Here is a 20,623-nt window from a genome sequence, read left to right on the forward strand (position 1 = left end):
AGGGAAACTGAGGGGGTTCTGGAAGCTTCTCTGTAAAGTAAAGAGAATCCTAAATCACTCTGGGCTGTGGGTAGATATGGGGCCTTGACATTGGTGGGGACACAGACTTACCCTTACCCTGAATGGGTGGCCTTAGGGGGCTGGGGAAACAGACATGAATTTTGGGTCAGCAACTCCAAGAATTCTTTCCCCTCTCTGTCTCTGTCTCCCTCCATATGTCCCCACCTCTCCCCAGCACGTGTCCCTCCACCTGTGTGTACCCCCTGGCCCTCTCTACAGCTCCATCTGCGCCCCCTCTCCCCCACCTCTCTGGTTGGTCTTCCTCTCTCTGTCTCTCTGAATCTCTGACTCTCTCCATCCCTCTGTCGGCTTCCAGCAGCTTTCTCTCCCTCTCCCTGTCTGTTTTCCCGGCTTGCCATTCCTTCCTTCTCTTCTGTCCCTGTCCATCTCTGCCCTTCCTCCCTCTCTGCCTCAGCCTGTCTCTGGTGGTCTCCATCCCTCTTGCGTCTCTGCCTGTCTCCCGTCTCTGTGTCAGCCAGCATCTCTCTTTGTGTATCTCCATCTCTGCCCCATCTGTTGGGTCCTCTCTCTCTCTCTCTCCATCCTTCCCTCCATCCTCTCTCCTGCATCCTCCCACCTCCTCTCCATCCCTCCAGCTGGAGGCCCGCCCCCTGCCCCCCCCTCGCTCCCCCTCCCCCCTCCGAAAGGGTTAACTTTGGGGAAGGGCCCGGAGTCCCCGGATGGTGATGTCAGCGTGCCGGAGAGAAAGGACGAGGTGGCGGGGGGAGGCGGAGAGGAGGAGGAGGCGGAGGAGAGAGGGCGCGTGGGGGGGCGGGGGGGACCTCGGCCTGCAGCATCCGCCGGCCCGCACCTCAGACCCCCCCGGCGGGGGGAGGCGCAGGAAGCGGGGGGCCGGCCAGAAACGGGCTGGGGAGGGGGGGCCCCGCAGCCCCCCTGGGCCATGCTGACTCCCGGGGCCTGACCCCCCCGGGCCAGCCCCCCCTCCCCAAGCTCCGCGGCCCGCCGACTGGGGGGGGCCAGCCCAGCCCCCTGGGGACCCCCGGAGAGGTGGGGGGCAGCCGGGGGGGCCGGGACGGAGCGGTCGCCGGCCCCCACCGGAGAGACGGGGCGACCGGCCGCAGGGGGGGCGGCCGGGGGACCGGTCGGGCCGGGACCAAGGGCACCATGTCGTCCGGGGCCAAGGAGGGAGGTGGGGGCTCTCCCGCCTACCACCTCCCCCACCCCCACCCCCACCCACCCCAGCACGCCCAATATGTGGGCCCCTATCGGCTGGAGAAGACGCTGGGCAAAGGACAGACAGGTGAGCCTAGCAGAAGGGGACACCTGGGGCGGGGGGCAGGGTGGAGGTGGCGGCAGAGGCGGGACTCAGGGTATTCAAATGGCAGGGGCTGGCTGCCCAGACCCCTGGGCCCCTCATAGAGAAGGGACTTGGGATTCAGACTCCTGGGTCCCTGGATGGAGGGGGTGGGGGGTGCAGACTCAGGTCCTGGAGGAGAGGGGCTGGGGGCCTGGACTCCTGGGTCTGAGGGAGGCGGGGCTGGGCACTGGACTCCTAGGTCTGAGGGAGGAGGGCCTGGGGGCCTGGACTCCTGGGTCTGAGGGAGGAGGGCCTGGGGGTCTGGACTCCTGGGTTTCAGGGAGGAGGGGCTGTGCTTGGACTCCGGAGTCTGAGGGAGGAGGGGCTGGTGGCCTGCACTCCTGGGTCTGAAGGAGAAGGGCTTGGGGGCCTGGACTCCAGGGTCTGAGGGAGGAGGGGCTGGGGGTCTGGACTTCTGGGTCTGAGGGAGGAGGGGACTAGGGTCCTGGACTTTTGGGTTTGAGGGAGGAGGGACTGCGGTCCTGGACTTTCAGGTCTGAGGGAGGAGGGCCTGGGGGCCTGGACTCCGGAGTATGAAGGAAGAGGGTCTGGGGTCTAGACTCCTGGGTCTGAGGGAGGAGGGGCAGGGGTGCTGAACTCCTGGGTCTGAAGGAGGAGGGGCTGGGGGCCTGGACTCCTGAGTCTGAGGGAGGAGGGCGGTCGGAACCTTGAGTGTTGGGACAGGGAGTTTGGGGCCCCAGTGCTCCAGTCCCCATAGGGGCAGAGGCTGGAGGGGCTCCAGGGCCAGGGAGGGGATGGAGGCGGCCTGCGGAGTGGGGCCGGGCTGGGACCTGAGGTTCTTGCTGCAGTACAGCTGCAGACTGGGGTGCAGTGCATCCATCCTGGGAAACCTCTTCCCTCCCCACTGTCCTCTGGCCTCCAGCTCTCCAGGCAGCAGGTTGGGGTGACAGGGGCCGTGGGGCCTAGGACATTCTCCCCTTCTCTGGCATGCTGGCTCAGAGTGGGAAACAGGATGGAGGGTGGGAAGGTGGGCTGCAGCAGGCGCGTCTCCTGGAGCGGCTGTGGAAAAGGCGTTCATCCTCTGCTGTTGCTGAACGCTGGCCACCGGCCGCGGCCTCCTTCCTGCCGGATGGATGGTGGGTGGACGTGACATGGGAGCTGAACGCCCAGAGTCTCTATGAAGCTCAGGGCCAGAGCTGGCAGGAGTGGGGACCGACTGGGCCGTAACTGGGAGCTGAGACCCTAGGGAAAAGGAGAGGGTCAAAGCCCCAGATCCTGAGTGGTAAGAGTGTGAAGGTGTTGCTGACCTGAATTCCTGAGTTACAGGAGAAGAAGGGGTCAGACCTGGACTGGGTCTGAGGGAGGAGGGGCTGGGCCTGGAGTGCTGGGTCTGAAGGAAGAGGGGCTGGGGGCCTGGAGTGCTGGGTCTGAGGGAGGAGGAGGCTGGAGGTCTGGAGTGCTGGGTCTGAGGGAGGAGGGGCTGGGGGCCTGGAGTGCTGGGTCTGAAGGAGGAGGGGCTGGGGACCTGGAGTGCTGGGTCTGAGGGAGGAGGAACTGGGGGTCTGGAGTGCTGAGTCTAAGGGAGGAGGGGCTAGGGGTCTGGAGTGCTGGGTCTGAAGGAGGAGGGGATGGGCCTGGACTCCTGGGTCTGAGGGAGGAGGGGCTGGGGGCCTGGAGTGCTGGGTCTGAAGGAGGAGGGGCTGGGGACCTGGAGTGCTGGGTCTGAGGGAGGAGGAACTGGGGGTCTGGAGTGCTGAGTCTAAGGGAGGAGGGGCTAGGGGTCTGGAGTGCTGGGTCTGAGGGAGCAGGAGCTGGGCCTGGACTCCTGGGTCTGAAGGAGGAGGGGCTGGGGGCCTGGAGTGCTGGGTCTGAGGGAGGAGGGGCTGGGGGTCTGGAGTGCTGGGTCTGAGGGAGGAGGGGCTGGGGGCCTGGAGTGCTGGGTCTGAGGGAGGAGGGACTGGGGGTCTGGAGTGCTGGGTCTGAGGGAGGAAGGGGCTGGGGGGGCTGGATTCCTGGGTCTGAGGGAGGAGGGGCTGGGGTCTGGACTCCTGGGTCTGAGGGAGGATGGAATGGGGGCCTAGACTCCTGGGTCTGAGGGAGGAGGGGCTGGGGGTCTGGACGCCTGGGCCTGCAGCTTTAGGGGCTAGTCAGGGCTAGGTCTGTGGCTTTGGGGGCTCAGGTCCTGGAGTCGAGGGTCCTGAGGAGAGGTGTGGGCTAGGAGACCGGACATACCCTTGGTGTCTGTGTGCTGTCTGTTAGGGCTGCCATGAAGAGAAGACCCAGGAAGGCAGTTGAAGCTGGCGGTTCAGGAGAAGGTGGAGGGTGATCTGGGGAGGGGCAAATGTGAGACTATATTCACTGGGAGGGGATTCAGGAGGAGGTGGAGGGTGGTCTGGGGAGGGGCAAATGTGAGACTATATTCGTTGGGAGTCATAGGGTCTCCAAAAGACTGAAAAGCAGAGAATACAAGGAAGTGATGGAGAGAGACAGAGAAAGTGGGGGTGCGGGGGCTTGGAGGAGACAGACTCGGGGAGACACGGTGAGGAAAGAATGTGTGGCAGGCGGGCTCCCCAGGACGGAGAGGGTGAGGGCCAGGGGTTGGCTGGCAGAGGAGAGGGGCACCTGGCTGGATGGACAGTCAGGAGGAACGGACTGGCAGGAGGGAGGGGAAGGGTGGTTTTGTGGGAGTGTGGGCTGTCAGCCCCAGGAGTTCAGGTCTGATGTGTTCAGGCCATTGTTAAACAGCCAGCCCAGGAGGAAGGAGCAAACAGGGTGGCCAAGGGGGGACATAGGCGCTGGGGACGAAGGGGACCCGGCGGAACACCCCACATTTTCACCCTGCTCCCCCAGGGCTGGTTAAACTCGGAGTCCACTGCATCACGGGTCAGAAGGTCGCCATCAAGATCGTGAACCGGGAGAAGCTGTCGGAGTCGGTGCTGATGAAGGTGTGTGCGCCTGCTGCAGTGTGCCTGCGGGTTGGGGGGGCCTCCGGGGCTGAGGGCAGGGACGGGGCCGTGCTGACCTCTTTTCCCGTGTCCCCACCCCTCTTGACCCTCAGGTGGAGCGGGAGATCGCCATCCTGAAGCTCATCGAACACCCACATGTCCTCAAGCTCCACGACGTCTACGAGAACAAGAAATATTTGTAGGTATTTATAGACACCCAGCCCTAACCCATCCTCCCTCTCCAGGTTACCAGGGTGGGACTCCTCCAGAAACAGGGCCTAGGGGGCCTGGGGGACCTGCAGCTCTCCAGGCTGGACCGCTGAAGGCCCAGTTCCTTGCCTGTTGCACAGGGAAGCCCCTGACACACAGGGAACCCCACTGTTGTCACGCTGTGTTGGGCCTGAGGCCAAGGGCAACCATCCTCCTACCGTGTCCCCAGCTCCAGCTCCTCGCCCTGTGGCACTGCATGGAATGCGCTCTGCTAGACAAGCAGGGTGCCCTCAACCAGACCCAATCTGCTACGGGCAGATGCCTCCTGTTTGTAAGGCAAGGGGCCTAGCAAAGCCCAAAGGATCTTCCCAAACCCCAACTCTGGAGCACTGGAGAGCCCCCCTCCTCCCCCGGCATAACTTCGGGTGCCGTGGCTGGACACCCCAACAATGGGCCGCCTTAGGAGGTCTGAGTCACTATCTCAAAGTCAATTACCCACCAGGAAGGATGGGGGTGGGGGTCCAGCTGTCCAGACTCCAGAGAATGGGCCTCTTTGTCCAAACTCTGGTGACCCAAAGGACAGCTGGGCTGGGAAGCCGGAGAGGGGACAGCCCTCGTGCTCCCCCCCGGCACCCAGTCCCCCGGATGAACTGACATCAGGTCCGTCGATGCTGGCGCAGGTTTCACCACACAGGAAGCTGTCTGCCCGGCGCTCATGGGACCTGCTCTCAGGCTTTCCCAGGTGTGGTGGTAGGGAGGGGCTATTGTCCGGACCGGTGCATGGTCGCTCCCACTCCACTCTTGGCGTAGGGAGGCAGGGCCATGGGAGTTTATGCTTCGGGCAGGAATCCCAGCCATCTAAGAGCTCATAGAAATTGAGCTTTTGGGGCCAGGCGCGGTGGCTCATGCCTGTAATCTCAACACTTTGGGAGGCCAAGATGGGCGGATTTCTTGAAGAGTTCGAGACCAGCCTGAGCAACATGGCAAAACCCCGTCTCTACAAAAAATACAAAAATTAGCTGAGTGTGGTGGTACACCTGTAGTCCTACCTACTTGGGAGGCTGAGGTGGGAGAATTGCTTGAACCTGGGAGGCAGAGGCTGCAGTGAGCCAAGATCGTGCCACTGCATTCCAGCATGGGCGACAGAGCAAGACTCTGTCTCAAAAAAAAAAAAAAAAACTCCAAACAACAACAACAAAAAAAAATGGTTGATGGAAACTGGAACCCCGTGTCCCAGAGGCTTATGGGAAGTGGGTTTTGGGGGTTTTTTTTTGTTTTGTTTTTTTGAGACAGAGTTTTGCTCTTGTTGCCCAGGCTGGAGTGCAATGGCTCGATCTCGGCTCACCACAACCTCCACCTCTTGGGTTCAAGTGATTCTCCTGCGTCAGCCTCCCGAGTGGCTGGGATTACAGGCAGGCACCACCACGCCCAGCTAATTTTGTATTTTTAGTAGAGACGGGGTTTCACCATGTTGGTCAGGCTGGTCTCGAACTCCTGATCTCAAGTGATCCACCCACTTCGGCCTCCCAAAGTGCTGGGATTACAGGCATAAGCCACCGCGTCCGGCCAGAAGTGGGGGTTTTTAACTTCTAGGCACTGATGGGAGTTGTCGTCTATTGCCTCACAGAAGCTGGCTTGGACTGGTGCAACCTTGCAATCGTTAATACTCGAAAATGAATTCAAATTTGAGTTTCCTCACCCCAGAGGGAATTAGAGGCTTGGCTTTCTAGGGGCTAATAGGAGTAGGGGTATCTTCACTTCCCAGGGTCCTATAAGAATTGGGATCTTTGACCTTCAGGTGCTAATAGAGTCGCCTTATCTCCTGAAACCATTATGAGTCAAAGTGTTGGTTCCCCTCTGAAGCTGACATGGGAGGCTCTACTGCCCAGGGCTAATGGGACTTGAGTTTGGTTTCCTAGAGGCTGGTGGAAACTGGAGTCACTTCCTCCCAGGGAGTGATGGGAACTGGAGTCTCTTCCTCCCAGGAATTGATGGGAACTGGAGTCTCTTCCTCCCAGGGACCCATGGGAATTGGAGTCTCTTTCTCCCAAGGATCATGGGAATTGGAGTTCTCTGCCACCAGGAGCCAGTGGAAGTGGGAGACCAGGCCCTTTGGTCCTCCACATGCCCCTTCCAGCCCTCTGCCCCCTCTATATCCTTTAGGTACCTGGTTCTGGAGCACGTCTCGGGGGGTGAGCTATTCGACTACCTGGTAAAGAAGGGGAGACTGACGCCCAAGGAGGCCCGAAAGTTCTTCCGCCAGATTGTGTCTGCGCTGGACTTCTGCCACAGCTACTCCATCTGGTGAGTGGGCAGCTTGAGGGGGAGGAGGGGCTGAGGGCTGCCCAGCAGACCAGCCCTTGGGGGCATGTGGAGGGCTGAGCAAAAGCCATGTGGTCGGCCCCCAAACCTTTATCCCATTGAGACATAACTCATACACCAGAAAATTCCTCCTTTTAGAGTGTGTAATTCAGTGGTTTTTGATATATTTGCAGTGGTATACATCTGCCACTGTGGAATTTTAGAACATTTTCTCACCCTGTACCCATTAAGTAAGCAGTCACTCCCCATTCCCCTCCTGCCCCCAGCCCCCGGCAACCTATGTTCTGTCTGTATGGATTTACCTATTCTAGACGTTTTATATAAATGGAATCATACGATACATGGCCCTTTTTGTATTGTTTTGTTTTGTTTTTGAGATGGAGTTTTGCTCTTGTTGCCCAGCAGGAGTGCAATGGTGTGATCTTGGCTCACTACAACCTCTGCCTCCCAGGTTCAATTGATTCTCCTGCCTCAGCCTCCGGAGTAGCTGGGATTACAGGTGCACACCACTACTCCTGGCTAATTTTGTATTTTTTTAGTGAAGTCGGGGTTTCACCATGTTGGCCAGGCTGGTCTCGAACTCTTGACCTCAGGTGATCTGCCCGCCTAGGCCTCCCAAAGTGCTAGGATTACAGGCGTGAGCCACTACTCCTGGCCTCTTTGCCCATCTTTAATTCAGTTATTTTTTAAAATTTGATTTAGTCTTTTTATTATTGATTTGTAACAATTTTTTATTCTAGGAACAAGAGATTACTCTAGGAACAAAATTATTCCTAAAAATTATTCTGTATGATGACAGCAAGAACGAGGGGGAAAATTTAACAAAGAAAAAAAGAATTGTTTATTCTAGACGCAAGTCTTTCATCAGTATACATTTTTAAATTATTTTCTCCAAGTCTGTGCCATGTTTTTACATTTTTATAACAGTCTTGTGAAAAGCAAAAGATTTTTCATTTTGATAAATTCCAGTTTGTTGATTTTTTTATTTTACACCTCATGCTTTTTCTTTTTCTTTTTTTTTTTTTTTTTTTTGAGACAGAGTCTTGCTCTGTCACCCAGGCTGGAGTGCAGTGGCGCGATCTCGGCTCACTGCAAGCTCCGCCTCCCGGGTTCACGCCATTCTCCTGCCTCAGCCTCCCAAGTAGCTGGGACTACAGGCGCCCGCCACCACGCCCGGCTAATTTTTTGTATTTTTAGTAGAGACGGGGTTTCACCATGTTAGCCAGGATGGTCTCAATCTCCTGACCTCGTAATCCGTCCGCCTCGGCCTCCCAACGTGCTGGGATTACAGGCATGAGCCACCGCGCCCGGCCTACACCTCATCCTTTTTCTGTCCTATTTAAGAAACTTTTGCCCAACTCAAGGTCACTAAGGTCTTCTTGTATATCTTCTAGAAGTTGTATGGTTTTAGCTCTTGCATTTAGGTCTGGCATCCATTTCAAGTTAATTTTTGTATATGGTGTGAAGTAAGGGTTGAGTAAGGGTTATTTATTTATTCATTTATTTTTAGTTTAGTTTAGTTATTGAGACAGGGTCTTGCTATGTTGCCCAGGCTTGTCTCAAACTCCTGGGCTCAAGGCATGAGCCACTGCACCTGGCCTATGTGTCCACTTTTAAAGATTTTTTTTTTGGCTGGGCATGGTAGCACATGCCTGTAATCCCAGCACTTTGGGAGGCCAAGGCGGGCAGATCACCTGAGCTCAGGAGTTCGAGACCAGCCTGGGCAACAAAGTGAGATCCCCCCATCTCTCCAAAAAATAAAAATAATTAGCTGGATGTGGTGGCGTGTGCCTGTGGTCCCAGCTACTTGGGAAGCTGTGGTAGGAAGATTGCTTGAGCCCAGGAGGTTGAGGCTGCAGTGAGGCAACAGAGTGAGACCCTGTCTCAAAAAAAAGAAAAGTTATTATTTTTTCCATTGAATTGACTTTAGCCTCCAAATCAGATATTAAATGTGCAACGTTTTTATAACTGTTAAGGTACAAAATGAATGCCTTCATCTTTTAGCCTCCTTCATTTGCGCATCTCTCTCACTAAGATGTGTTTTGGAGATGGGGTGGGGATCACGGTAGAGGGACTCAGACTTGGGGTAAAGCTTGTTGATAAAAAGGCCACCTACTTAAATTTTCGGTTTTTGTCTTTTTTTATTTTTTGAGACGGAGTCTCGCTGTCACCCAGGCTGGAGTGCAATGGCACGATCTCAGCTCACTGCAACCTCCACCTCCCAGGTTCGAGCGATTCTCCTGTCTCAACCTTCCGAGTACCCGGGACTACAGGCACCCGCCACCATGCCCGGCTAATTTTTTGTATTTTTAGTAGAGATGGGGTTTCACCATGTTGGCCAGGCTGGTCTCGAACTCCTGACCTCAGGTGATCCACCCACCTCGGCCTCCTGAAGTACTGGGATGACAGGCGTGAGCCACCATGCCCGGCCCTGTTTAAATTTTCCACACCTTCCCGTTGACAAGATTGTCAAAACCCTGATATTGAAACCCTGGCCTCTAGGGGGAGATATTCAACGTATTTAACAAGTATGACCCAGTTAATGGCCAGGCCAAATGGAAACTGCAGAATCCTACACTCCCTCTCTCCCGAGACACCAACCCTTAAACCTTGAGGAGTTTGGTTCAGCGGTGGGAAGGTCCCAAGACAGGAACCAAGGATTTTAAGAACCAGCTGCATATCAGCTTTACCTCAAAATAGCTCACTTTGTACATATTCAAATACTTACAGATAAACTAATATGACATCTGGGATGTCCTACAAACTAATTTGGGTTGGGGAGGAGTATGTAAGGGACAGAGATGAGATCAGATTGGCCCTCAGCTGATCATGGATGAAGCTGGGCGATGGGTAAGTGAGGCTTCCTCTTACTTTCTCTCCAGTTTTGGGCACGTTTGTGATTGTCTATTATAAAAAGTTTCCAGGCCGGGCGCGGTGGCTCACGCCTGTAATCCCAGCATTTTGGGAGGCCGAGGCAGGTGGATTACCTGACGTGAAGAGTTCGAGACCAGCCTGGCCAACATGGTGAAACCCTGTCTCTACTGAAAATACAAAAATTAGCTGGGCGTGGTGGCTCATGCCTGTAATCCCAGCACTTCTTGAACCCAGGAGGTTGTGGTGAGCCGAGATCACGCCATTGCACTCCAGCCTAGGCAACAGAGCGAGACTTCGTCTCAAAAAAAATAAGAATACAAAAATTAGCTGGGTGTGGTGGCACATGCCTGCAATCCCAGCTACTCAGGAGGCTGAAACAGGAGAATCACTTGAACCCAGGATGCGGAGGTTGCAGTGAGCCGAGATCATGCCACTGCACTTCAGCCTGGGTGATAGAATGAGACTCCATCTCAATAAATAAATAAATAAATAAATAAACAAATAAATAAATAAGGCTGGGCGCTGTGGTTCACACCTGTAATCCCAGCACTTTGAGAGGCCAAGGCGGGCGGATCACGAGGTCAGGAGCTCAAGACCAGCCTGGCCAGCATAATGAAACCCCATCTCTACTAAAAATACAAAAATTAGCCGGGCGTGGTGGTGCGGCCTGTAGTCCCAGCTACTCAGGAGGCTGAGGCAGGAGAATCACTTGGACCCAGGAGACAGAGGTTGCAGTGAGCCGAGATCATGCCACTGCAATCCAGCCTGGGAGACAGAACGAGATTCCATCTCAAAAATAATAATAATAATAATAAATACATACATACATAAAATAAAAAATTAAAAATTTTTAAAAAGACCAAAATTAATGAATGATAATAAATGGTCTCTCATCTCCTAAAAATCCAAAAAGTATGCAGAAGTGTTCCACTGTGAGAGCCAGTCAGTGGGGCCTGGGCCTCCTGGGAGGAAGGAAGAGGCCTGAGTCCCACCTGGCTGTCTCAGCCACAGAGACCTAAAGCCCGAGAACCTGCTTTTGGATGAGAAAAACAACATCCGCATTGCAGACTTCGGCATGGCGTCCCTGCAGGTGGGGGACAGCCTCCTGGAGACCAGCTGCGGGTGAGTAGGGACTGGGCTCCCGAGACCCTGGGCAGGGGTTTAGAAGCTGGCTGGAGGCTCACATCAGCTCTCTCCCTCAGGTCTCCCCATTATGCGTGTCCAGAGGTGATTAAGGTGAGTGAGGGGCGGATAGAGGGGAAAGGGGTGGAGGCAGCAGTGAGGAGCGATGAAGTCACAACTGGCCTTCCCTTCCAGGGGGAAAAATATGATGGCCGCCGGGCAGACATGTGGAGCTGTGGAGTCATCCTCTTCGCCCTGCTCGTGGTAAGGCGCCCTCACCTCTCCTGTCATTTCTAGATCAATCCCACCTGGTGGGAGCATAGGACAGTACCTTCCATCCTCAGGTCATCTCCTGAATTTATTTATGAATTTTATTTATTTATTTATTTAGAGACAGAGTCTTGCCCTGTCACCTAGGCTGGAGTGCAGTGGCGTGATCTCAGCTCACTGCAACCTCTGCCTCGCAGCTTCAAGCAATTCTCCTGCCTCAGCCTCCCAAGTAGCTGGGATTGCAGGCGCCCACCACCACTTCCAGATAATTTTTGAATTTTTAGTAGAGACAGGGTTTCGCCATATTGGCCAGGCTGGTCTCCAACTCCTGACCTCAGGTGATCCACCCGCCTCTGCCTCCCAAAGTGCTGGGATTCCAGGTGTGAGCCACTGAACCCGGCCTATTTATTTATGTATTTTGAGACAGAGTCTTGCTCTGTTGCCCAGGCTGGAGTGCAGTGGTGCAGTCTTGGCTCACTGCAACCTACGCCTCCCGGGTTCAAGCTATTCTCCTGCCTCAGCTTCCCGATTAGCTGGGACTACAGGTACCTGCCACCACGCTTGGCTAATTTTTGTATCTTTAGTAGAGACAGGGTTTCACCATGTTGGCCAGGTTGGTTTCGAACTCCTGGCCTCAAGTGATCCACCCTCCTCGGCCTCCCGGAATGCTGGGATTACAAGTATGAGCCACCGTGCCCGGCAGCTGAATTTATTTTATTTTTATTTATTTATTTATTTTTTGAGACAGGATCTCTCTCTGTCGCCCAGGCTGGAGTGCAGTGGCGCCATCACAGCTCACTGCAGTCTCAATCTCCCAGGCTCAAGCAGTCCTCTCACCTCAGCCTCCCGAGCAGCTGGGATTATAGGCGCTTGCCAACACGCCCAGCTAATTTTTGTATTTTTCACAGAGACAGGGTTTCGCCTTGTTTCCCTGGTCGGTCTCAAACTCCTGGGCTCAAGTGATCTGCCCACCTCAGTCTCCCAAAGTGTTGCGATTACATGCGTGAGGCCACCGAACCCAGCCCATCTCTCAAATATTTCACTGGTAATGGGAAAGATACTACATTAACCAACAGACCAAGATCCTGGAGTTCCCCCACTCTGTGCGGAGCTAACCTTTTCATTCACAGAACTGTGGGTTAAAAAGATAAAAGAACTATGGGATAGTCTCCAGGAAGAACCCCAGAAAGAAACAAGTCATCCAGGAGCACCTGGAGGGCTTGATACAATGACTGTTTACCAGCTGATTCTATGGCATTGCGATACTGTAATAACAAGTATAACCAGGCCGGGCACGGAGGCTCACACCTGTAATCCCAGCACTTCAGGAGGCCGAGCGGAGGCAGATCACCTGGGGCCAGAAGTTTGAGACCAGCCTGGCCAACATGGTGAAACCCCATCTCTACTAGAAATACAAAAACTAGCTGGGCTTGGTGGCGCCTGCCTGTAGTCCCAGCTACTCAGGAGGCTGAGGCAGGAGAATCGCTTGAACCCAGGAGGTGGAGTTTGCAATGAGTTGAGATCGCGTCACTGCACTCCAGCCTGGGCGACAGAGTGAGACCCTATCTAAAAATATATATATATAGCCAGATCGTAGGCTATCAGCCCTGCTCCTACCACAGGGCCTTTCTGCCTGGGACACTCTGCTATCCATTAGCCTTGTTGCTCACCTAGTTCATATCTAGACTTCTTCAAGCTCTCTGCTCAGTTGTCACATTTCCAGGAAGCTTCCCCTGCCCCCGCTCTTCCCCCCGACTCCTGTAAGGTCAGACCCCCCTGTGGTAGGCTCCCTTCTTCCTGGTAACGATCAGAGTTGTCGCTATGCATTTTGTTGCCTAATTCGTTGAGTGGCATCTCCCTTCCTTTCTGTATCATCAACTCCCTGAGGTCAGGGCCGATGTCTGGGGCATTTGTCTTTGTGTGTTTTATTTCATTTTGCTGGCTTGCCTTTGCAAACCTAAAGTTGACACATGTAAGTCCCCAGTGAACACCTGTAGTGAGAATAAATCAGCAGTTGTCCGGGCGCAATGACTCACGCCAGTAATCCCAGCACTTTGGGAGGCCAAGGTGGGAGGATTGCTTGAGCCCAGGAGTTCAAGACCAGCCTGGGCAACATAGCAAGCAAGACCCCATCTCAAAAGAAAGTTAAGAAATTAGCCAGGCATGGCCAGGCGCGGTGGCCCACGCCTGTAATCACAGCACCTTGGGAGGCCGAGGCGGGCGGATCACGAGGTCAGGAGATCGAGACCATCCTGGCTAACGTGGTGAAACCCCGTCTCTACTAAAAATACAAAAAAATTAGCCGGGAGTGGTGGCGGGCGCCTGTAGTCCCAGCTACTCGGGAGGCTGAGGCAGGAGAATGGTGTGAACCCAGGAGGTGGAGCTTGCAGTGAGCCGAGATCATGCCACTGCACTCCAGCCTGGGTGACAGAGAGAGACTCCATCTCAAAAAAAAAGAAAAAAAAAATTAGCCAGGCATGGTAGCACATGCCTGTAGTCCCAGTTACTCAGGAGGCTGAGGTGGGAAGATTGCTTGAGCCCTGGAGGTCAAGGCTTTAGTGAGCCATGATCATGCCACCAAACTCCAGCCTGGATGACAGAGTGACACCTCGTCTCAAAAATAAATAAATTAATTAATAAGTGGAAAAGAAAAAGAATACATAAGTTTTTTTGTTTGTTTGTTTGTTTGTTTTTGAGACGGATTCTTGCTCTGTCACACATGATGGAGTGTAGTGGCGCCATCTCGGCTCACTGCAACCTCCACCTCCTGGATTCAAGCGATTCTCCTGCCTCAGCCTCCCAAGTAGCAGGGACTACAGGCATGTGCCACCACGCCTGGCTAATTTTTGTATTTTTAGTAGACATGGGGTTTCACCATTTTGGCCAGGCTGGTCTCGAACTCGACCTCCGCCCGCCTCTTCCTCTCAGAGTGCTGGGATTACAGGTGCGAGCCACCGCGCCCAGCCATAAGCAGTTTTTTTAATGTCAGGCACTGTTCCGATCATGTTATTTCACACAATTCCCTCAGCAGTCCCAGAGAGGGGAAGTGACTGGCCCACGGGCATGCAGCTGATAAGCCACAGGCCTGGGGTCAGTCCTTGGTCTCTTAACCACCAGGCTACATAACGGATACTAAGGGCAATGAGGCCAGCTCCAAGCTGCCTTCCTGGGGCTCACCACTCCATGGGGAGAGCAGCCGAGGTGCTCTGGAGACCAGCTAAGAATGTTCAGAACTCAGCCCTTCTTCACTTGGTGGCTAAAAAGCCTGGTTCTGGAGCCCATCCAGCCGAGTTCCAATCCCTGCTCCCTCTCCCTGAGCTAGCCAGTCACCTTCCCTCAGTGTCCTCATCTGCACCATGGGAATACACATCATACCTATCATTGTAAGGGTTTTGTTTTCATTTTTATTTTATTTATTTATTTTTTCATTTTGAGATGGAGTTTCGCTCTTGTCGCCCAGGCTGGAGTGCAATGGTGCGATCTTGGCTCACTGAAACCTCCGCCTCCCAGGTTCAAGGTTCTCCTGCCTCAGCCTCCCAAGTAGCTGGGACTACAGGCACCTGCCACCACGCCTGGCTAATTTTTTTGTATTTTTAGTAGAGATGGGGTTTCTCCATGTTGGCCGGGCTGGTCTCGAACTCCTGACCTCAGGTGATCCACCCGCCTCAGCTTCCCAGAGTTCTGGGATTACAGGCGTGAGCCACTGCCCCCAGCCCACTGTGAGGGTTTAAATTAAATGCTGCACGTGAAGCCCCTGGCACAATGCTTGATGATTATTATTAGTAGTTTATTCTTTTTTTTTGTTTCTTCTTTTTTTTTTTTTTTTGAGATGAAGTCTTATTCTTGCTCTGTAGCCCAGGCTGGAGTGCAATGGCTTGATCTTGTTCGCGGCAACCTCCACCTCCTGGGTTCAAGTTATTTCTGGCTAATTTTTGTATTTTTAGTAGAGATGGGGTTTCACCATGTTGGCCAGGCTGGTCTTGAACTCCTGACCTCAAGTGATCTGCCCACCTCAGCCCTCCAAAGTGCTGGGATTACAGGCATGAGCCACCGCACCTGGCCTAGTAGTTTATTCTTGTTCCAATAGTTCCTCATCATTTGCAGATTCCATATTTGCAAATTTGCCTACCTGTCAAAATGTATCTGTAACCCAAAATAGCCCTGGAGGTGCTTTCACAGTCATTGGCAGACATGCCCAGAGCAGGGGAAACCTGAGCCGCCCACCCAAGGTGCAGGTTCCCGGCTGAGGTCAAACAAAGTGACCCTGTTTCAGCTCTCATCCTGTAAACAATCCCCCTTTCACCACCTATTTTGTGCCACCTATTTTGTGTTTTTCACATTTTTGTGTTGTTGGTGGCAATTTCGTTGTTTAAAATGGCCATGAAGCCAAGTGCTTCTGAAGTGCCGTCTGGTGTTCCTAAGCGCGGGAGGCTGTGATGTCCCTTCTGGAGAAAGCCCCTCAGATGGGCGTGCTGGCCGTGAGTTCTGCATCAATGACACAGTACAGATGAAAGGTGTCTTTAAGCTGGGTGCGGTGGCTCACGCCTGTAATCCCAGCACTTTAGGAGGCTGAGGCGGGCAGATCACGAAGTCAGGAGTTCGAGACCAGCCTGGCCAATCAGGAGGCTGAGGCAGGAGAATCGCTTGAACCCGGGAGGCGGAGGTTGCAGTGAGCCGAGGTCGTGCCACTGCACTCCGGGCTACAGTGCTAGACTCCGTCTCAATAAAAAAAGAAAAGTGTCTTTAAACAGAAACACATACAAACAAGGTTATGTAATGACTGGTTGACAAAAATGTGACGAGAGGGTCAAAGGAAGCTTACTAACTATAGTTCCTCCAGTAGCCGTGACTCGTTCACTAGCTGAGAGTTTGCAGTGACTTTATAGAACAGAACTCTCAAGAATAACAAGAATCAACTGTATTGTTGTTATAATTTGTTTTGGTTTTTTTTTTTGTTTTGTTTGTTTTTTTTTTTTTTTGAGATGGAGACTTTCTCTGTCGCCTAGGATGGAGTGCAGTGGTGTGATCTCGGCTCACTGCAGCCTCCGCCTCCTGGGTTCAAGTAATTCCCCTGCCTCAGCCACCCGAGTAGCTGGGATTACAGGCGCCCGCCACTTTGCCCGGCTAAATTTTGTGTTTTTAGTAGAGATGGGGTTTCACCACGTTGGCCAGGCTGGTGTCAAACTACTGAACTCAAGTGATCCTCGCCCCTTGGCCTCCCAAAGTGCTAGGATTACAGATGTCAGCCACCGTGCCCAGCCTGTTGTTATAATATTTAATCCATACCGTACCCTTCCTGGCAGGATCATTATGTCCGTTTCACAGAGGAGAGGAAACTGAGGCTCTGTGCTTGAGCATCAGGCAACCAGAAGTCAAACCCAGGCTTCCGCACCCTAAGATCGGCATTCAGAGGTGCCTTCTCTGTATCTCCCCATTCTCCGTCCACAGGCCTCAGATACCAGGGGCAACTGGGAGCTTGCAACACCCGGAAAAGCCCTCAAAGGCTCACACCATCACCTCCCATGAGTCTTTGTCCATGGGGGGTCACCTTGGCTCCCCTCCAACCCTTGCCCTGGTGATCGGAAGCATTCCCTCCCGTCCCGTATGATACGTTCGCTTGTTTGTTTCCTGTCCCCTCTGGAATGCAACTTCTCTTCTCATTCCACCACCTTTGCTGATGACTTGAGTGTCGAGTGTGTGTCAGGCAGTGTCCCAGGCCAACTCCAGGAGGGCAGGGATGCGATTTTGTCCCCTGCTTCATGGCTGGTGGCTACGTCAGAATGCAGGATGTGGTGGGGTCTATGGTCAACGCCTCACAGCAGCCAGCCTGTAACAGTCCTGACTGTGGGCCCGGCACTGTCATGTACTAGGTCAGTTCATTCTGATGCAGTCCGTGAGGTGGGTGCTGTGATGACCCATTGCCATTTTCAGAGCAGTGACTTGCCTGAGGTCATGCAGGTATAAGCCCCAGAGCAAGGATTCAAAGCAAGGCAGGGGACCAGGTGCGGTGGCTTACACCTGTAATCCCAGCACTTTGGGAGGCTGAGGCGGGCAGATCACCTGAGGTCAGGACTTCAAGACCAGCCTGGTCAACGTGGTGAAACCCCATCTCTGCTAAAAATACAAAAATTAGGCTGGGTGTGATGGCTCACGCCTGTAATCCCGGCACTTTGGGAGGCTGAGGCAGGTGGATCACTTGAGGTTGGGCATTCGAGACCAGCCTGGCCAACATGGTGAAACCCCATCTCTATTAAAAATACAAAAATTAGCCAGGCGTAGTGGCATATGCCTGTAATCCCAGCTACTCGGGAGGTTGAGGCAGGAGGATCGCTTGAACCTGGGAGAGGCAGAGGTTGCAGTCAGCCAAGAACACCTCATTGCACATCAGCCTGGGCGACAAGAACGAAACTCCATCTCAAAAAAGAAAGAAAGAAAGAAAAGAAAAGAAAAGGTGTCAGCAGGGCCCTGCTTCCTCTGGAGGCTCTAGGGAAGGATCCTTCCTTGCCTCTCCTAGCTTCTGGTGTCCTTGGCATTCCTTCAGTTGCAGCTGTATCACTCCCATCTCTGCCTCCATCATCACATGACTGTTCTCTGTGTCTGCGTCCTCCTCTCCTCTTATAAGGACACCAGTCATTGATTTAGGGCTCAGCCTCATTCAGGTCTCTGCTCCCATTGCACCTCCTGGGAGAAGCCTCACTCAGTCGCTCGTCATTGTATAGCTATTTGTTTGGAGCTGTGCAAGGGCAGAGGCCTGTTTTGTTCACTGCTGGATCCCTGACCTGTAACGGATGCTCACCTTTTGTTGAATGAGTGAATGAGAGACAACCGTTTCGAAACTGCTGTGGGGGGAAAGCTGTCTAAAAGGAACAGCCTCCACGCTGCAATTCTAGCTTCGTAAGCGGGGCTCCAAGCTGCTCCTTGCCAAGTGCCTGCTGTGCCACGGACGAGCTAGGGGCCTTGGGCAAATTGCTGAGCCTCTCTCTGCCTCAGTTTCCCAGCCCGTAAGGTGGAGATCACCGTAGTTCCCCACCTCCAGTGCTTGTGGTGAGGGTGAAATGTGCTAATGAGGGGTCCTGGTTATCTCTTGCCCAGGGGGCTCTGCCCTTTGATGACGACAACCTCCGTCAGCTGCTGGAGAAGGTGAAACGGGGCGTCTTCCACATGCCCCACTTCATTCCTCCAGACTGCCAGAGCCTCCTGAGGGGAATGATCGAAGTGGAGCCCGAAAAAAGGCTCAGTGTGAGTTGTGGGGGGGACCGGCGGAGGGGGGAACAGTGGCCGATGAAGACAGAACCCCCTAGAAAAGTCATGGGGATGGGTTTCCAGAACCTGCTCGTCAGTCCCCAGGGTGACTGGGATCGCCAGCTGAGCCGCAGCCCAAGGTCCGGCACAGCTGCCGCTCCAAACTGGGGAGGGGGCTACGCAAGATTGGGGCGGGGAGCTCCAGGCAGCGGGAGGGCGCAGGAGTAAGGAGACGAACAGGATGCCACTGCGCATGCGGCAAAGTAATGCGGCCGGTCCGGGGTACACGGAGACCGCGCGTGCGCGGGGCGATGCACTCAGTCGCCACTAGAGGGCGATGTAATATGTCATCCTGCCCCCGGTGGGGTGGGCGGGGAGATGATCAGGGACCCCAAAACCACCCCAGTCTTTCATTGCGCGCCTACATGTGCCTACGACCTCACTTCTGCTTCTCTACGACTCACCACCCTCACAGCTGGAGCAAATTCAGAAACATCCTTGGTACCTGTGAGTATGGGGTAACTGGACTCTTGGGTCCCTGGCGGAAATAGGGGAGGGGCCAAAGCAGTAGAAGCGGCTGGGAGGGGTGGGATGCCAGGGTTCCTGAGAGGCAACGGGCTAGGGACTCGGACTTATGGGTCCTGGGGGAAGAGGACACAGCTAGAGAAGGAGTCTAGGGGTCAGAGGCAGGAGGGGCTAAGCTAGGAGTCCAGGACTCCCAGGTTTGAGAGAAAAAGGGACTGGGGGCCTGGACTCCTGGATCCGAGGGAGGAGGGGCTGGGGGCCTGGACTTCTGGGTCTGAAGAAGGAGGGGCCGGGGGCCTGGACCCCTCGGTCGGAGGGAAAAGGGGCTGGAGGTCTGGACTCCTGGGTCTGAGATGGGGGGCGAGGTCTGGGGCGTCTGGATTCCTGGGTATGAGAGAGAAGGGGCCGGGGCCTGGACTCGGATTTCGGGGTCCGGGATCCTTGAGTCTAGAATGAAGAATGCTTAATCTCAGAAGCCCGGTTCCCAATAATGTTTCTCCACTTCCCCAGAGGCGGGAAACACGAGCCAGACCCGTGCCTGGAGCCAGCCCCTGGCCGCCGGGTAGCCATGCGGAGCCTGCCATCCAACGGAGAGCTGGACCCCGACGTCCTAGAGAGCATGGCATCACTAGGCTGCTTCAGGGACCGCGAGAGGCTGCATCGCGAGCTGCGCAGTGAGGAGTAAGACCCCAAGACCCCTGCACCCGTGTACCCACGTGGGGCGAGCTGCAGCAGCTCCCTGCGCACATGCAGAGTGCTGGGCGAGGCACCTTGGCCTCTCATGGGGCATGGTTTGAAGCTCCCGCCTGGGAGTGATGGAACCAGCGGAGAAAACGGCCCAGAAACACGCTGAGAAAGTATTAATAGATGCTGCGACATAGTACTTACATATACATAGTACTTACAAATAGTTCTTGCCTGGATGTTAGGTGTTACAATGTTATTATAATTGAGTGAAACGCAGCTGAGATGTACCCTAAACCAGAGAAACTGACCATACTGATACCTAGAAAAAAATGGAACCATGGGCAGAAATACAGGGAGCGGAGGAGACCTCCTCTGAGCATTGATGTTGGACCTCAGCCCTCTGCTGCCTCTTTCCACCTTTCCCACCCCCTGCCTTAGGGAGAACCAAGAAAAGATGATATATTATCTGCTTTTGGATCGGAAGGAGCGGTATCCCAGCTGTGAGGACCAGGACCTGCCTCCCCGGAATGATGTTGGTGAGAAGGCAGGGCTAGGAGACCAGACACCTGGGTCTCGAGATTGGAAGAGGCTGGCCACGGGAACCCCAGATTCCCAAGGAAAGAAGGGGCTGCAGGCTCTGAGCTTCCAGCTTTAGACTGCTTGACTTGCTCTTTGACATTTATCAAAACCCCTCTCCACTCTAGGCCTGTTTCCCCATGTGTGCAGTTTCTGAGGCAGTTGTACACAGCTGGGTGAAACCATCTCTTGATTGGATTGAAACTGTTGTCCCTCAGACCCTCCCCGGAAGCGTGTGGATTCCCCCATGCTGAGCCGTCACGGGAAGCGGCGACCAGAGCGGAAGTCCATGGAAGTCCTGAGCATCACCGATGCCGGGGGTGGTGGCTCCCCTGTACCCACCCGACGGGCCTTGGAGATGGCCCAGCACAGCCAGAGGTGGGAGCCCCTGTCCCTCCAGGAGGATCCACAATCCCTGGGTCTAGGAGTTCAAGATTCTAACCCCAGCTCTACCTCAAATGTGCTGTGTCCTTGGGACAATTCACCTCCCCTCTCTGGGCCTCATTTCCTC

General features: G+C 54.4%; 1 protein-coding gene and 1 long non-coding RNA gene across 3 annotated transcripts in view; one reads left to right on the forward strand and one right to left on the reverse strand.

Moving 5' to 3' along the window:
- The first annotated feature begins 737 nt into the window (after positions 1-737).
- Positions 738-20,623, forward strand: part of BRSK1 (BR serine/threonine kinase 1) — a 28,454-nt gene continuing 8,568 nt past the window's right edge. Inside the window, exons 1-12 of one of the 2 annotated variants that reach the window (XM_034946835.4) lie at positions 738-1,321; positions 4,190-4,284; positions 4,398-4,483; positions 6,658-6,798; positions 10,696-10,812; positions 10,893-10,926; positions 11,008-11,076; positions 18,175-18,321; positions 18,800-18,831; positions 19,360-19,530; positions 19,975-20,072; positions 20,331-20,490. In XM_034946835.4, coding sequence (XP_034802726.1) covers positions 1,186-1,321; positions 4,190-4,284; positions 4,398-4,483; positions 6,658-6,798; positions 10,696-10,812; positions 10,893-10,926; positions 11,008-11,076; positions 18,175-18,321; positions 18,800-18,831; positions 19,360-19,530; positions 19,975-20,072; positions 20,331-20,490 — 1,286 coding nt within the window. In that variant the 5' untranslated portion in view covers positions 738-1,185. Of the gene's footprint in view, positions 1,322-4,189; positions 4,285-4,397; positions 4,488-6,657; positions 6,799-10,695; positions 10,813-10,892; positions 10,927-11,007; positions 11,077-18,174; positions 18,322-18,799; positions 18,832-19,359; positions 19,531-19,974; positions 20,073-20,330; positions 20,491-20,623 lie in introns of those variants that run through there. The other variant, XM_034946836.3, reaches the window with a different exon arrangement.
- On the reverse strand, positions 1,332-4,463 carry LOC117977117 (uncharacterized). The gene is made up of 3 exons (XR_004668088.2): positions 4,362-4,463; positions 3,572-3,666; positions 1,332-2,581 (listed from the first exon to the last, which is right to left on the reverse strand). It is a non-coding gene; the product is annotated as an uncharacterized LOC117977117 (long non-coding RNA).

This window comes from Pan paniscus, chromosome 20 (genome assembly GCF_029289425.2).
Source record: "Pan paniscus chromosome 20, NHGRI_mPanPan1-v2.0_pri, whole genome shotgun sequence".
In the NCBI taxonomy this organism is placed as follows: domain Eukaryota; kingdom Metazoa; phylum Chordata; class Mammalia; order Primates; family Hominidae; genus Pan; species Pan paniscus.